At 45.2% G+C, this 17,329-nt stretch overlaps 1 protein-coding gene across 4 annotated transcripts in view; it reads right to left on the reverse strand.

The window, feature by feature from the left end:
• Positions 1 to 27: 27 nt before the first annotated feature.
• Positions 28 to 17,329, reverse strand: part of LOC129859823 (slit homolog 1 protein-like) — a 207,429-nt gene continuing 190,127 nt past the window's right edge. The window contains exons 24-36 of one of the 4 annotated variants that reach the window (XM_055929993.1): positions 15,162 to 15,233; positions 12,995 to 13,158; positions 12,669 to 12,793; positions 12,128 to 12,365; positions 11,915 to 12,008; positions 11,465 to 11,602; positions 8,486 to 8,714; positions 8,043 to 8,173; positions 7,078 to 7,232; positions 5,334 to 5,622; positions 4,946 to 5,157; positions 3,957 to 3,989; positions 28 to 3,800 (exon numbers count right to left, since the gene is read on the reverse strand). In XM_055929993.1, the coding sequence (XP_055785968.1) occupies positions 3,562 to 3,800; positions 3,957 to 3,989; positions 4,946 to 5,157; positions 5,334 to 5,622; positions 7,078 to 7,232; positions 8,043 to 8,173; positions 8,486 to 8,714; positions 11,465 to 11,602; positions 11,915 to 12,008; positions 12,128 to 12,365; positions 12,669 to 12,793; positions 12,995 to 13,158; positions 15,162 to 15,233 (2,119 nt within the window). In that variant the 3' untranslated portion in view covers positions 28 to 3,561. Of the gene's footprint in view, positions 3,801 to 3,956; positions 3,990 to 4,945; positions 5,158 to 5,333; positions 5,623 to 7,029; positions 7,233 to 8,042; positions 8,174 to 8,485; positions 8,715 to 11,464; positions 11,603 to 11,914; positions 12,009 to 12,127; positions 12,366 to 12,668; positions 12,794 to 12,994; positions 13,159 to 15,161; positions 15,234 to 17,329 lie in introns of all 4 variants that reach the window. The other 3 variants (XM_055929973.1, XM_055930001.1, XM_055929983.1) reach the window with 3 other exon arrangements.

Genomic DNA, 17,329 nt, shown 5'->3' on the forward strand with positions numbered 1-17,329 from the left:
AATGAAGAGACACGTTAAGAGTCCATGTTAAAAGCACACACATTAAAGTTTAATGAATGAAAAGTGGAGGGGGTTCAGTAAACATTTTGTCGGTGGCGATAGATAAAGATAGATCGATAGATAGTACATACATTCAGCATCACTGGGACTTCAGTTCAATCCCACCATCACACCTGCGACGGAACACAACCAAAGCAACAGAAGTAGCACATCTGTAGGAAACAGACCAGAGAATTATTATACTTTTTCTTCTTATTTTTTCTCCTTTTTTTAACCAGTTCAATACAACAGAGACGCTGCGTTTTTCACAATGACATGATACGGAGTACAGTTCTCTCGCGGATGGTGGATGAGTCTTTACAGGTTTCACCCTAGAATGAATGGAATCCGGCTGAATTGCGATGATCAATATCCATGTTTGCAAGTATGAAAGTCCTTTTTGTGAGAGCTGTGATAAACTCATGTTGAAATCTGCGAGGCATCGAGCTAAACGTTAAGCTAAAGGATGACAGTTCATCAATATCATACAATGTGGACACCATAGGATAACCTCAGGGATATATAAGACATGGTTAACATTGGGGCAAACAAGGAGTCCACTGCAACAGGACGCTCTGGGTAGAAGTTGTTCTTAAGCATAGATCTAGGATCAGCTTTCCATCCCCAAAGCTTTACCTTAATCATTAGTGGGGAAAACCACCAAACTGACCACAGAACTGTGTCTAGGGGCAACTTCATCCTACTCCGCAGGAAACACGTCCTGTAGGTCTCCCACTTAGAAAACAAAGAGGATGTGGTCTCTTTATACTGGAAACTAAACAGGATAACAGCTGAACCATACCGCTTCAGGAGTGAGCTCAATTCATATTTATACACATTTATACATTCAGGTTGGACTGTTCTACTCTGCGATTGGCACCTTTTCATCTCTGATTCGTGTTCTATAGCCAGTCAGAATGGGGACATCTAGGGCTACATTCATTTACCGTGAATGCAGTCTGCTAACGCGGGAACATTGCCTTTAAATTTCAATCATCTTATAACGCTGAAGTTCAGCGATACAGATTGAATCCAGGCATTATCTGTGCATGTTAAAATAGGATTGCGGTAAGTGGATCCAATGGTAAATGTACAGAAAGATGGCAGGTCTACAGTTTGCTGTCATTCAGCCCATGGCCTCACCATCTTTTCACCTCCCACCACAGTACAATGATAAGATGGCAGCACCAATTTAATGCAGGCAAAATGTAGACACCATCTTTGTGAACATCCACAATAAGTAAGCTTCCTACAGCAGACTTTCACTTAAATCTTATAATTACTTCTACCACGGAAAATGTCCCCAATTTAAAATGACAGAAATTCAGCCTAATACTTAAACAAAATCAACACAAGACGATCAGAACCCTTTCACAATATTTCAGAGTATGGTATAGTAAATACAGGAAAAATGTATTTCAGAGTGGGAGGGGCAGCCCACTCATTTGCATTTTAACTCCACCCACTCGGGCCCAACAGCCAATGAGGAATGTGTCTGAGCCAGAGGGTAGGAAATACTGTCATAACTGGCTATTAAGTGATGTCACAAATACCTTACAGCTTTTTTTTGTTACACTAGTTTTTATTTTAACTTTTTTATTTATTTTTATTTTTTGAAAATCAGCAACAATTATTATGCCTTTTATACTCTACAGGAAAAAGCTTTAAGATAAAATAAATACAAAATAAAACAAACAGCACACAGACTTTCAAATGAATTAGATGTCATATTCACATGGAAGACAACATATACAATATTAAACATGTTTCTACATCAATACTGCTGCCTACACAACAAGGCCAACCATTCACTACCTTGTTTTGGACAATTACAAACTACCTTGTTTGAGCAAGTGAAATAAACAAATAAAAACAGCTAGGGAACCAATCAAATGCCATCCTGCCTGTTCCAATAGAAGCTTCCAGAAAACAAAGATTTACTCTTTAACATATAAAAATACTATACCAAAATGAAATACAAATATATATATTAGAATCTGTTAGGCATTTCTGTATAAAGAGAGGGCTAAAGGTGTTAGGTTACATCAGAAAACAAAATATAATAACAAATAAAAACAAAACAATGCAAAACAAATAATTGAAATTAGACGTAACAAAACAAATATTCTGAACCTTTTGTTCCATAATAATAAACATAATAAAAAGCTCTACATATCAATTTGCAAACTTCTCACATGCAACAGTTTGCACACATTTAATACTGCAGGCATTGAGGGGAGGGGCCTAATCATCCTCCTGCTCAAAGGGGGAGGGCTTATGCAAATCATCCTGAGGCAATGCATGCTGGGGGATTGGTCTCCACCGGGTACTGCCTGCTCCAGGTGGGGGTATAGCTTATAGCCTACTGTAGGGGAATGGAAGGTCTACCTGCCTCACAATGTGTATCAGACAGCCCCTTCTGACTGCTTCTAATGGAACGACCCTTCTGCTCAGACAAGAATGACCTCTAGTGTGGTGCATGCGTGCATGTTGTGTGTATGTGCTGTGAAGGGCAAATGACTGTGATTCTCAGTGCTGGTATTCAGTGCAGTGGTCTTTTCAGTAATGAAAAGAATGGACATCTCTTGTTCTGAAAACTCCAGGATAGTCCAATAAGAAATCGGCCTAGCCCAGATATAGCACGACCTAGCCCCAGCTCTGCTCAGCACAGCTCAACTACAATCTGGCCCATCTAAACCCGACCTAACCCGGCTCAACTCAGTTACAGTCCAGGCAAGCTTATACCAGCCCACACCAGCTACAGTCCAGTTCCAGCCCAACTCCTTCTCAGCCCAGTCCTGTCCTGCCCTGCCTAACCAAACTTAACTACAACCCAACTCTACTATCCTCCCTCTGTCGTTTTTTTTTATATCTCTGTACCTCTTCCCTCCTGCCACCCTGACCAGGCCGGACGTCATATTACACATACTGCCTTCAGGAAGCAAAGAAAGCAGAGGGTGCTTACGCTATCTGAGGCCTAATGGATGGATGAGCCAAAGGGCCAACGGTTTAGACCAGGTGTGTATGAGGGGTTGATGTCTGGCTCTGAATGCAACACCTTTGCATCTCTAGAACCTTTCAAAACAATGTTGCAGATACAATGGTTTGGTTGTTGTTGTTCACACTTCTCCATGTTGTTGTTGATGTTTGTTTTCTCTGTGTTTCTGTATGTCGCACAGCCATGGAAGGGGAGGAAATGTCCTATTTTACAAACATTGTTGTCCATAATATATAGATAGAGGTTTTTATATATATTTCTTTATACTCTCTTGTTCTCTTACTTCTTCCTCCTCTCCGGTTCTCTCTCTCTCTCTCTCTCTCTCTCTCTCTCTCTCTCTCTCTCTCTCTCTCTCTCTCTCTCTCTCTCTCTCTCTCTCTCTCTCTCTCTCTCTCTCTCTCTCTCTCTCTCTCTCTCTCTCTCTCTCTCTCTCTCTCTCTCTCTCTCTCTCTCTCTCGCTCTCGCTTTCTCGCTCTCCCTCTGGTGCGCTCGGTGGTGGCGGTAGCAGGTTTGTGTGAAGCGTGCTACATGCAGCCCACGCAGCCACACTTGATGGTCTTCTCCACTTCCTCGCTGAACGAGGTTCCATCGCTGCACTCAAAGGTGTATTTCCGGCGTTTCATTCGCTGGCTGGCACAGCAGGCACCTGTGTCGCAGGCGCCGGAGCACTCTACCCAGGAGACCATGCGTGTGGTCTGACAGATGGTGTACCCACGCTGCACCTGGTAGAAGTCCCTCACAGGCTCCCCTCGACACTCTGACTCTGTGGGTGGAGGAACGATAAAGACACATTCTGAGACTATGGTATGATGAACATCAAGAGAAGCCCCTCACCTTAACATTAAGATACATTTTAAGAAAGTTGTTAAACAAAGAAATGCTAAATGTTTCAGACACAAAATCATCCTTTCATGGGTACCTGTAGTTGGTTTAGGCTGGATTACCTCTTGGTCTGTTGGTATCAAAGACAAGCAACAACAGAGACAAACTAAGTAAACTAGGATGCCAGACAGTCCACATTCTATCTCCTATTTGCATCACAGAGCTCTCCGGTGTATCTACAGTAGTAGTGTGTGTGTGTCTCCTATCTGCATCACAGAGCTCTCCGGTGTATCTACAGTAGTAATGTGTGTGTGTCTCCTATCTGCGTCACAGAGCTCTCCGGTGTATCTACAGTAGTAATGTGTGTGTGTCTCCTATTTGCATCACAGAGCTCTCCGGTGTATCTACAGTAGTAATGTGTGTGTGTCTCCTATCTGCGTCACAGAGCTCTCCGGTGTATCTACAGTAGTAATGTGTGTGTCTCCTATCTGCGTCACAGAGCTCTCCGGTGTATCTACAGTAGTAATGTGTGTGTCTCCTATTTGCATCACAGAGCTCTCCGGTGTATCTACAGTAGTAATGTGTGTGTCTCCTACCTGCATCACAGAGCTCTCCGGTGTATCTACAGTAGTAATGTGTGTGTCTCCTACCTGCATCACAGAGCTCTCCGGTGTATCTACAGTAGTAATGTGTGTGTGTCTCCTATCTGCATCACAGAACTCTCCGGTGTATCTACAGTAGTAATGTGTGTGTCTCCTACCTGCATCACAGAGCTCTCCGGTGTATCTACAGTAGTAATGTGTGTGTCTCCTATCTGCATCACAGAGCTCTCCGGTGTATCTACAGTAGTAATGTGTGTGTCTCCTATCTGCATCACAGAGCTCTCCGGTGTATCTACAGTAGTAATGTGTGTGTCTCCTATCTGCATCACAGAGCTCTCCGGTGTATCTACAGTAGTAATGTGTGTGTCTCCTATCTGCATCACAGAGCTCTCCGGTGTATCTACAGTAGTAATGTGTGTGTGTCTCCTATCTGCATCACAGAGCTCTCCGGTGTATCTACAGTAGTAATGTGTGTGTCTCCTACCTGCATCACAGAGCTCTCCGGTGTATCCGGCCTCACAGTGGCAGTAGGCCTCTCCTGTATCAGAGATCTGGCAGCGCCCGTGTTTACAGTTATGGCTGCGGCAGGGGTTAAACAGCTCCCCCTGCTGGTTACACAGGGCACCACGGTAACCCTCCACACACTCACAGCGGTACGACTGCAGGTCCAGGGGAATACACTTGCCATGCACACACCTGGGGAGAGGGAATATAAATCAATCAATCAGCAATCAATCAATCAGCTAAGACTAAGAGTCTTAGGTTGAACATATGTAAAGACTTGTCTCAAACCATTCATATGAATTGCATTTTGAGACTTAGTGAAAACCAGTTGAAATGCAATGCATTATCATCATAACCCCAGTACTTACTTGCTGCCCTGGCATGGGTTGGTGGCCGGCTGGTCACAGTGGGGTCCGTTCCAGCCCGGCTGGCAGTGGCAGACTGGTCCCTGTGCCCCGTCCGGCTGGCAGATACCATGCAGGCAGTAGATCTTCCTACAAGGTTCACAGCCCGGCACCACGCCCGGCTTCATCTGGGTCTTAGTGAAGTCCTGCAGCTCATTGTTGATATACAGGTTCTGGATGCAGCCGTGGAAACTGGAGCCATTCTGGATCTGCCAGAGCCGGAATGCCGCCGAGTGGACGTCCACGGGCATACCTGAGAGATGGAGGATAGGAGGGGGAGGAGAGATAGGAGGAAGAAGGGAGATGTTGGTTAGAAATGTATGAGAGTGGAGAACAGGAAAACAGAGAAACCGTTAACAAGAGACTGATATGGAATGAAGAAAGAGGCTTTTTCAAAGAGACATATGCAATTGGATACAATTATTTACATTTGACTATTTTCAATTCAAGAGTTTCTCTGATATAATAGTGGTTTGACACTAATTAAATTCTGAAACGACAGCATATGAGGCACAGAGTCTTTGAAACAGAGGACAGTGAAAAGGAGAAGGGGTATTGGCTGATGTGTACTCTTCTATACAGTCACAAACATACACCACAGCACAGTACAGCACCTCACCAAGACATCACATCACATACTCTGAACACACAGGCATTTCTGATATCAGATCAATTCTGTTTCAACAATCAATGCTTTGATACCAAGAATGGCTAGTCGGGTTACAGAGTATAAGTTGTATAGGTGAAGAAAAGAAACCAGGAAAATGATGATCCATGCCAAGAAACCACGCCACATATCCAGAGTGAAGACTGTGTCTGGTAGGACAGAGATAGGGACCTATAGGAGTGTGTTTTATAAGGATAAATGAAATAGTAGGAATCATAGAAATAGAATAGAAGACTATGTGATGTATTATATGTTAGGAATACTGTATGTATCCTGAATACTGAATGTATCCTAAATACTGTATGTATCCTGAATACTGTATGTATCCTGAATACTGTACGTATCCTGAATACTGTATGTATCCTGAATACTGTATGTATCCTGAATACTGTATGTATCCTGAATACTGTACGTATCCTGAATACTGTATGTATCCTGAATACTGTATGTATCCTGAATACTGTATGTATCCTGAATACTGTATGTATCCTGAATACTGTGGGTATTAAGGGGTGATGCTCATAGGGCCAAGGAACAGGGGCTATATTACTATATTAGTACATTGTGTTGCTGATTGTGTATGGCTTTATATGTAATAACACCATTGTCAGGCAGGAGTGTGTGGCTTTATAGGGGTGTTTACCTACAGTATATGTGTGTGTGTGTGTGTGTGTGTGTGTGTGTGTGTGTGTGTGTGTGTGTGTGTGTGTGTGTGTGTGTGTGTGTGTGTGTGTGTGTGTGTGTGTGTGTGTGTGTATTGTGTGTATTGTGTGTATGCTGGAGTGCTCTAACAAACACAGTCGTATTGGGGAATGGACTTGGTGGATTGAGGATTGGAGTTGGATAGGTTGCAGGATTGGGTCGGGATATAGCTCGCTTGCGGTGGTTGGGGTTTTGGGATGGGGGGGTGGTTGGGGGTTGGTTGTGGTGGTGGGTTGGGGTTGGGTTGCGGTGGGGGTGGTGACATTGACAGTAGTGTAGTAGTTGTAGTGCCTGCAGCAGAGGAGGAGGAAGTAGGTGTGTTCTGGAGAGGGCCCCTACCCCCCACGTATAGCGGAGCCTCCCCGTTGAGGGGCCGGACCCCCCTCAGGCTATCCATGGTGGTGGGGAGACCCCCGTCGATGGACAGGTTCACCATCTGGTCAATGGTCACCAGCTCCACCGTGTGGAACTGACCGTCGTTGATCGTCTCAGTACTGTAGACAGAGCGAGGGAGAAAGACAGAGAAAAATACAGGGGGGAGTGGAAGAAACACAGACAAAGAAAAGAGGGAGGACAAACATGTATTAAACATTTGGTTGCTGTTAAAATGTTACACTTGCACTTATGTATTTGTGTGTGTGTATGTGTCTGTGTATGTCTGTGTCTGTGTGTATGTGTCTGTGTATGTCTGTGTCTGTGTATGTGTATGTGTCTGTGTATGTGTGTATGTGTCTGTGTATGTGTATGTATTTGTGTATGTGTCTGTGTCTGTCTGTGTCTGTGTGTGTGTATGTGTCTGTGTATGTGTATGTGTGTCTGTGTGTGTATGTGTCTGTGTATGTCTGTGTCTGTGTGTGTGTATGTGTCTGTGTATGTGTGTGTGTGTCTGTGTGTGTATATGTGTCTGTGTGTATGTGTGTGTGTGTGTGTATGTGTCTGTGTGTATGTGTCTGTGTGTGTGTGTGTGTGTGTGTGTGTGTGTGTCTGTGTGTATGTGTCTGTGTATGTCTGTGTGTGTGTATGTGTATGTGTGTATGTGTGTGTGTGTGTGTATATGTGTCTGTGTGTATGTGTGTGTGTGTGTGTGTATATGTGTCTGTGTGTATGTGTCTGTGTATGTCTGTGTGTGTGTATGTGTCTGTGTATGTGTGTATGTGTCTGTGTGTGTATATGTGTCTGTGTGTATGTGTGTGTGTGTGTGTGTGTGTATGTGTCTGTGTGTATGTGTCTGTGTATGTCTGTGTGTGTGTGTGTGTGTGTGTCTGTGTATGTCTGTGTGTGTGTGTGCTTATGTGTGTGTTTACCTGTAGATAGCATGTCCAGGCAGGCTGCCAGGGTCGTAGCTGACCTTAACGTGACCCTGGAACAGCTCTACGGCGATGTGGTCGTTGTCCCCATTATACAGCAGGATACCGTTGTCCTCCGCTGTCGACACCTGGGGGCAGATATCACAATATAATAGCATGTATTGTGATGATATGATATGACATCATGTCCTACATTAGTTACACAGACTGAAAGTTAACTTGAGATCCTTGAACGTAACTCAAATCTTCTTGCAAATTTCCCTTTGACAACACAGTCCAAAAGTCTAAGATACTGTACATGCATGGATCTCAAACACATGCTTGTTGAATTGCTGATTCAGTACCTGCACTGTATAAGCTGTGTGTGTGTGTGCGTGAGCGTGTGCACACATTTTGCTTGTGAGTGTGTGTTACAGTACCTGTAGTGAGATGTTAGATACCTGCAGTGTGATGTTAGCCTGGGGCCAGTTCTTGAGGTCAGAGAGCAGCAGGTAGGAGTCTCTGTCTACGAAGTTCACACTGACCAGCTTCTCACAGCGAGGCCCTCCAAACCCAGGGAGACACTGGCACAGTGCCCGGCCTGCCCGTTCCACACACGGGGCATCGTTCTGGCAGTCTGCCAGGTCACATAGAGACCGCGGTGAGGTGGGCACCTCACACAACTGACCACTTTTGAGGGGGGGGGGAGAGAGAGAGAGAGAGAGAGAGAGAGAGAGAGAGAGAGAGAGAGAGAGAGAGAGAGAGCGAGAGAGAGAGAGAGAGAGAGAGAGAGAGTCAGTAAGTCCAAATGACAGAAGAAGTGGTACCCTATAAGTATTATACCACGGATGGCTTGATACTGTTCTAAGGTGTGTGTGAGTTCTAAGGTGTGTGAGTTCTAAGATGTGTGTGAGTTCTAAGGTGTGTGAGTTCTAAGTTGTGTGTGAGTTCTAAGGTGTGTGTGAGTTCTAAGGTGTGTGAGTTCTAAGGTGTGTGTGAGATCTAAGATGTGTGTGAGTTCTAAGGTGTGTGTGAGTTCTAAGGTGTGTGAGTTCTAAGATGTGTGAGTTCTAAGGTGTGTGAGTTCTAAGTTGTGTGTGAGTTCTAAGGTGTGTGTGAGTTCTAAGGTGTGTGAGTTCTAAGGTGTGTGTGAGATCTAGGATGTGTGTGAGTTTTAAGGTGTGTGTGAGTTCTAAGGTGTGTGAGTTCTAAGGTGTGTGAGTTCTTTGGTGTGTGAGTTCTAAGGTGTGTGTGTGAGTTCTAAGGTGTGTGAGTTCTAAGTTGTGGGTGAGTTCTAAGGTGTGTGAGTTCTAAGTTGTGTGAGTTCTAAGTTGTGTGTGTGAGTTCTAAGGTGTGTGTGAGTTCTAAGGTGTGTGAGTTCTAAGGTGTGTGTGCGTTCTAAGATGTGAGTGAGTTCTGAGATGTGTGTGAGTTCTAAGGTGTGTGTGAGTTCTAAGGTGTGTGAGTTATAAGTTGTGTGTGAGTTCTAAGGTGTGTGTGAGTTCTAAGGTGTGTGTGAGTTCTAAGGTGTGTGTGAGTTCTAAGGAGTGTGTGAGTTCTAAGGTGTGTGTGAGTTCTAAGGTGTGTGTGAGTTCTAAGGTGTGTGAGTTCTAAGATGTGTGTGAGTTCTAAGGTGTGTGTGAGTTCTAAGATGTGTGTGAGTTCTGAGGTGTGTGTGAGTTCTAAGGTGTGTGTGAGTTCTAAGGTGTGTGAGTTCTAAGATGTGTGTGAGTTCTAAGGTGTGTGTGAGTTCTAAGGTGTGTGTGAGTCCTAAGATGTGTGTGAGTTCTAAGGTGTGTGAGTTCTAAGGTGTGTGTGAGTTCTAAGGTGTGTGAGTTCTAAGATGTGTGTGAGTTCTAAGGTGTGTGTGAGTTCTAAGGTGTGTGTGAGTCCTAAGATGTGTGTGAGTTCTAAGGTGTGTGTGAGTTCTAAGGTGTGTGTGAGTTCTAAGGTGTGTGAGTTCTAAGGTGTGTGTGAGATCTAAGATGTGTGTGAGTTCTAAGGTGTGTGTGAGTTCTAAGGTGTGTGAGTTCTAAGGTGTGTGAGTTCTTTGGTGTGTGAGTTCTAAGATGTGTGTGAGTTCTAAGGTGTGTGTGTGAGTTCTAAGGTGTGTGAGTTCTAAGTTGTGGGTGAGTTCTAAGGTGTGTGAGTTCTAAGTTGTGTGTGAGTTCTAAGGTGTGTGTGAGTTCTAGGGTGTGTGAGTTCTAAGGTGTGTGTGCGTTCTAAGATGTGAGTGAGTTCTGAGATGTGTGTGAGTTCTAAGGTGTGTGTGAGTTCTAAGGTGTGTGAGTTATAAGTTGTGTGTGAGTTCTAAGGTGTGTGAGTTCTAAGGTGTGTGTGAGTTCTAAGGTGTGTGTGAGTTCTAAGGTGTGTGTGAGTTCTAAGGTGTGTGAGTTCTAAGGTGTGTGAGTTCTAAGATGTGTGTGAGTTCTAAGATGTGTGTGAGTTCTGAGGTGTGTGTGAGTTCTAAGGTGTGTGTGTGAGTTCTAAGGTGTGTGTGAGTTCTAAGGTGTGTGAGTTCTAAGATGTGTGTGAGTTCTAAGGTGTGTGTGAGTTCTAAGATGTGTGTGAGTTCTAAGGTGTGTGTGAGTTCTAAGGTGTGTGAGTTCTAAGGTGTGTGTGAGTTCTAAGGTGTGTGAGTTCTAAGGTGTGTGTGAGTCCTAAGGTGTGTGTGAGTTCTAAGGTGTGTGTGAGTCCTAAGATGTGTGTGAGTTCTAAGGTGTGTGAGTTCTAAGATGTGTGTGAGTTCTAAGGTGTGTGTGTGAGTTCTAAGGTGTGTGAGTTCTAAGTTGTGGGTGAGTTCTAAGGTGTGTGAGTTCTAAGTTGTGTGTGAGTTCTAAGGTGTGTGTGAGTTCTAAGGTGTGTGAGTTCTAAGGTGTGTGTGCGTTCTAAGATGTGAGTGAGTTCTAAGATGTGTGTGAGTTCTGAGATGTGTGTGAGTTCTAAGGTGTGTGTGAGTTCTAAGGTGTGTGTGAGTTCTAAGGTGTGTGTGAGTTCTAAGGTGTGTGAGTTCTAAGGTGTGTGAGTTCTAAGATGTGTGTGAGTTCTAAGATGTGTGTGAGTTCTGAGGTGTGTGTGAGTTCTAAGGTGTGTGTGAGTTCTAAGGTGTGTGTGAGTTCTAAGATGTGTGTGAGTTCTAAGATGTGTGTGAGTTCTAAGATGTGTGTGAGTTCTAAGATGTGTGTGAGTTCTAAGGTGTGTGTGAGTTCTAAGGTGTGTGAGTTCTAAGGTGTGTGTGAGTTCTAAGGTGTGTGAGTTCTAAGGTGTGTGTGAGTCCTAAGGTGTGTGTGAGTTCTAAGGTGTGTGTGAGTCCTAAGATGTGTGTGAGTTCTAAGGTGTGTGAGTTCTAAGGTGTGTGTGAGTTCTAAGGTGTGTGTGAGTTCTAAGGTGTGTGAGTCCTAAGGTGTGTTTGAGTCCTAAGATGTGTGTGAGTAGCTCACCTGTAGCCGTCGGGGCAGGAGCAGGAGTATCCATTGAGTTGGTCGACACACTGAGCTCCGTTCTGACAGCGATTCTCCTCACAGTCATCATAGTCCACACTGCAGTCATCACCGACGTAGCCCGGAGAACACACACACCTGCAACACACACAAATGTTAGCGTTAACGTTAGTCCACTGAGCTAAAGCCTAAGTCTGGGAACAAACACAAATCTTCAAGTCACGCACGCACGCACGCACGCACGCACGCACGCACGCACGCACGCACGCACGCACGCACGCACGCACGCACGCACGCACGCACTCACACACACACACACACACACACACACACACACACACACACACACACACACACACACACACACACACACACACACACACACACACACACACACACACACACACACACACACACACACACACACACACGTTGACATTGTGTACTCACTGAGGTCCAGTAGAGCTGATGAGACAGGTAGACTGGTGTTGACACGGACTGACACCTGGAGCACACACATCCTCCATCTCCTCACACATCTCCCCTGGAGAGAGAGATACATTACATTTACATAGCAAAGTAAAGCAAAGGATGGAAAAGTGAACCATAATTGGCCCACTCAACTGTGATAGGCTGGTCTAGTGGAATATGTAAATGTTTTACCGGTGTAGTAAGGAGGACAGAGGCAGGTATAGTTGTTGACACCATCTACACAGTTAGCTCCGTTTTCACAGTCGTTATCTTCACAGTCATCCATGTTGGTCTGGCAGGTAGGACCTTCAAAACCAAGGGGACAGGCACAGCTGTATGCCCCCTCCTCCTCCTCGTTTAGTTGGCAGGTGCCCCCATTGGCACAGGGGTTACTGACACAGACGTTCAGAGCAGTCTCACAGTTCCTACCCTGCAGACAAACAGAAAGAGCGATGGTCACCAACCAACTATGCTCCCAGAGAGCGACAGTATCTGTGATTACATGCATCATGTGAATGTCTGTCATTGGATTTCAACTAGACCAATTTTCATGAATTGAGTCAGGTGTGTTAAATCCGAGCTGTAATAAAATCCTGCACATTCTGAAAACAGGCTTTAAAAGTGGAGAGGTCTCGTCACAAACATCAACAGCCACAAAGACGATAAGTAAGCGTTAGAGCGGGGAACAGAAGCATGCCCAGCCTGTAGGTAAAGGGTTAATGTGACATCTCACCTTGAATCCAGGAGGACAGCTGCACCTGTAAATCTCCACCAGATCACTGTGACAGATCCCCTGGTTGACACACGGACTGGACAGGCACGGGTTACACTTGGCCAGGACGCCACTGTCCACCTCACCTACACACAGACATTGTATTACTTAACATGATGCTTACCTTTCCAGTTCATTTAGTTTTGAAGTATACAGTACAGCTGGATCTACACAAGAATTAGCATGAGACATGGACAGATGAAAACTGAAAAGATGCTAGATCTTTGAGAGAACAGCTAACCGCACCTCTGGTTCCTTATTAAACAAAATGAATGAATCCATCTCACCGTGGCACTCAAACTTCTTGGCAGGGGTGGTGAGCAGCAGCTTGCCCTCCATGCCCGTCGGTCCGGCACAGCGGGCGATGCCAGGCTCCTTGTATCCCGTCTTCACCCAATCAGACAGCCAGCGTAAACGGCAGTCACAGTACAGAGGGTTGGCACCAATTGCCCTGAGGGAGAGGGGTCAGAGGTTAAGGGTCAGGGACAGGTAAGGGTCAGTCAGAGGGTTGGTATCAATCACCTTGAGGAATTAATCAATCAATTAAACATGGCAGAAATAAGGATGAGTCTCAGAGCCTCATGAAGGCTGAGGTTCACTAGATGTAGTGGCACTATCTGACCAGCAGGTGTCTCTCCCGTCCTTCAGATAACACAGAGAACTGCATTCTCAACTGTTAAGACACAGTACTTCTAGAAAGAGAAACAATACTTCATTTTCAAATTGGTTAAAATTAGGTTAAGGGTATGCTTCGGTTTAAGGTTAAAGTTAGGGGTTTGGTTACGGTTAGGGTAAGGTAAAGGTCAGTTATAGATGTTAAGGTTAGGGTTAGTTACGGTAAAGGTCAGATGTTGGCTATTCAGGCTGTCAATCGGGTTGGTCAGAAAATGACCCTTAGTCTCTCTCTTCTAGAAAGACCAACAAGCTATGCCTCTGCTTCTAGAAAGGACCAACAAGCTATGCCTCTGCTTCTAGAAAGGTCCAACAAGCTATGCCTCTGCTTCTAGAAAGGACCAACAAGCTATGCCTCTGCTTCTAGAAAGGACCAACAACCTATGCCTCTGCTTCTTGAAAGGTTTGCAGAACACTATCTCTGATTACATTGCTGTTGGATAGGTTATTTGACATACCTGGGGGGGGGGGGGGGGGGGGGGGGGCATTTGAAAGTAGAGAAAGGAGAAAAAATGTTGTTGAATTGTTGATACAAAGTGTAGACAAAGGGGGAGTTATTGAGTTGCTAAAAGGGAACTTAACACAACTAGTCATGGCTACTTCTGAATCAATGCTGTAGAAAAACATGCATGCAGGCACAGTGAGGCACAGTCACACACACTGCCTGATCGATGCTGCTCCATTACCCAGAACCACAGGCTCGTGTTTCCAGTCCAATAGCTGATATCTGACATCTGCTAACATGAAAGGCACTTGACTGTGGATCAATGATAGACAAAGACAAGCTTCTCTAGATCTTTCTCTCTTTACCTCCCTGCAATATCTCTCCTCTCTCTACCCTTCTTCTTATCCTCCCTTGTATACCTCTCCCATTCCTCTCTCCTTCTCTCACAGCACTCTCTTCTGTCATCTTATTTCCTCTTCTCCATCCCTCTCTCTCCTTCTCCATCCCTCTCTCTCCTTCTCCATCCCTCTCTCTCCCTTCTCCATCCCCCTCTCCCTCCTTGTCCATCCCTATCTCTCTCCCTTCTCCATCCCTATCTCTCTCCCTTCTCCATCCCTATCTCTCTCCTTCTCCATCCCTCTCTCTCCTTCTCCATCCCTCTCTCTCCTTCTCCATCCCTCTCTCTCCTTCTCCATCCCTCTCTCTCCTTCTCCATCCCTCTCTCTCCTTCTCCATCCCTCTCTCTCCTTCTCCATCCCTCTCTCCTCCCTTGCCCTCTGTGCTCCTGACATGGATAGACTATTGATTTACAGCTGATGTCTTTGACATGACAGACAACCTGGATCCCACTGGGAGTAAAGATCTGCTTCAACCTCCCAAAGTTACGTACAACCACACACACATGCTGATGGACACGAATGCACCCAAACCTCCCTTCAAAGCCCACAGACTGCGAAGAATGTAATGAAACCTACAAGGTGTGTGTTTGCTTTGGTGACGTCACAGTGGAGGGGTGTGTAGCATCACCGCAGCTCTGTGGCTGACCAGGGGAGTTCAGCGGATGTAAAGCCCACCAAACAGCTCTAGTGACGGACTACTGTTAGCCACCATCCCCCTGACACACACACTACCAGCCCAGACCACCTCTGTGTGTGTGTGTGTGTAAGTTTGTGTGTGTAAGTGTGTGTGTGTGTGTGTGTGTGTGTGTGTGTGTGTGTGTGTGTGTGTGTGTGTGTGTGTGTGTGTGTGTGTGTGTGTGTGTGTGTGTGTGTGTGTGTTAGTGTGTGTGTGTGTGTGTGTGTGTGTGTGTGTGTGTGTGTGTGTGTGTGTGTACTCACAGGTGAGACAGAGAGGCCACGTCACTGAAGATGCCGTCAGGAAGCTCGGAGATCTCGTTGCCATGGAGAGACCTTAGAGACGAAAGACAGAGTGGGAGGTGATTAGGATTCAACAATGATCAACTAGAGCTGCTCACACCGTTCTGTTCAAACAGCCTAAATGTCAGATCACATTTTGATAAAGTCGACTGTGTCGAGATTTGTTCAGAAGTTTCTGTAGTCAGACAATGCAGGGTCATTATGTTCGAGTTCCAGTTGCAGAGGCCCTGAGGTCTACAGGGAAAGAGGAGTGCATGGAGAGCTCCCGTGTGAATCAGTTAGCTACACTTCTCTCTCTAATGACTGCAGCTTTACCGTCTGTTTCTCTGCAGCAGGTCTGGGCAGGGGAAAGTTTGGCTCTATGTCTGCTATGTGGGGCTCAGGGCTGGCTGGCAGAGACAGACATAGGGCTGCAGTGGAATCCAGAGTGGCTGGTGTTGGGTTACTGAACTGAGTACTGAGCAGAGTGCCTAGGCTGTGATTACCAGACAGGGTGGTATGGTTCTGACAGTTAAAGGGGGGCAATGAGGGTAGATGAGGGGGGTCTGTGAGTGAGCGAAGGGGGAGTTAGGACTTCCGAACAGTTCTTAGTGACTGTTGTAGCCGGCTACCACCCGGTACTCACCTTGCACCCGAGAGACTGCTGCCCTATGTACATAGAGTCATTGAACACTGGTCACTTTAATAATGTTTACATACTGTTTTACCTACTTTATATGTACACTGAGTGCACAAACATTAAGAATAGCTTCCTAATATTGAGTTGAAGTGGAATTAACAAGTGACATAAATAAGGGATCATAGGTTTCACCTGGATTCACCTGGTCAGTCTGTGTCATGGAAAGAGCAGGTGTTCATAATGTTTTGTACACTCAGGATATATAATGTATTCTAGTCATGGCTCATCCTATATAACTTCTATTTTTGATTTTTTTCAGAATTATGTGTGTATTTGTATTTATTTGTATTGTTAGGTATCACTGTTAGAAACAGTGCAGTAATAGCATTTCGCTGCACCTGCGATAACATCTGCAAATCTGTGTACTCGCCCAATAAACTTTGATTTGATTTTCATTTGCTGCCTGGAGTGGGGGTGGGGGTGAGGGGGAGAAGGGGTCTGTCAGAGTCCCAGTGCCAGGGCTGCTTCCTTCCTCGTCTTTCAATGAGGCGATTGGGTGACGAGCCACTGGGCTAACCGATAGATATCAAATCAAATTTTATTTGTCACATACGCCGAATACAACAGGTGTAGACCTTACAGTGAAATGCAAGGCTTAATGGCAGTAAACACAGGGCTTTAATGGCAGTAAAATAATATGGCTGTACAATTTTGTCAGGACATTAGCAACAGTCTCAGTCTCTTCGGATGAAGCCCAGATATCTACTTCTAATACCCTTGGCTACTGACCAAACTATTCCTAGACCTTCCTGTTCAGGACAGATGGGCTATCTTCATTTGATCACTCTTGTTGAAGCACATTTTCCTGTGCGGCATAAAATGCAAATGGTTAGGTATTCAAGTTTTTAAAAGACTTCTAATGTTTGTAATTTCCACTTTAAAGTGGCAGACTTGATTTATACCAAAAATGTATCAACCCCTACAAAAGTGTCCATTAATTATAATCCACATAATAATTCACATTTCCTGTTTCTATAGGATTATTTTCCTGTTGTGAGAAACATGGTCAAATTAAGATAGAACATGTACTGTACTAACCCCTAGCTAGCTCTGTACACTCCTTTAATGTATCCACTCTAACCCTCATATGCTATAGCCCCGGCTGAACACTTATACCCGTTACCAAGGCAGGGGGTTAGGGGTGAGGGTATGGGCAGGAGATAGATTTGCAGGGGGCAGTTGGCCAGTAGCACTGTCTCAGAGAGATAGAGAGAGATGAGAGGGGAGGAGAGGAGCCAGGGAGTCTCTGTTACAGAAACATGATCTTTACTAACACACCGGCACACTGCTCTCCTGGCCTCCCTTTTTCATGTCTCTTCCTTTACCTCAGTTCTTAAATCTCTCTTTCTCTTTCTTTTTCTCTCAATTTCTCTTTCTCACCCCACACTTCTTGGCCACACCCTGGCGCTGTCTTGACACACTCCCTTTACACGTAATACCCAACACGCAC

This window comes from Salvelinus fontinalis, chromosome 1, assembly GCF_029448725.1.
Source record: "Salvelinus fontinalis isolate EN_2023a chromosome 1, ASM2944872v1, whole genome shotgun sequence".
NCBI classification, from domain to species: domain Eukaryota; kingdom Metazoa; phylum Chordata; class Actinopteri; order Salmoniformes; family Salmonidae; genus Salvelinus; species Salvelinus fontinalis.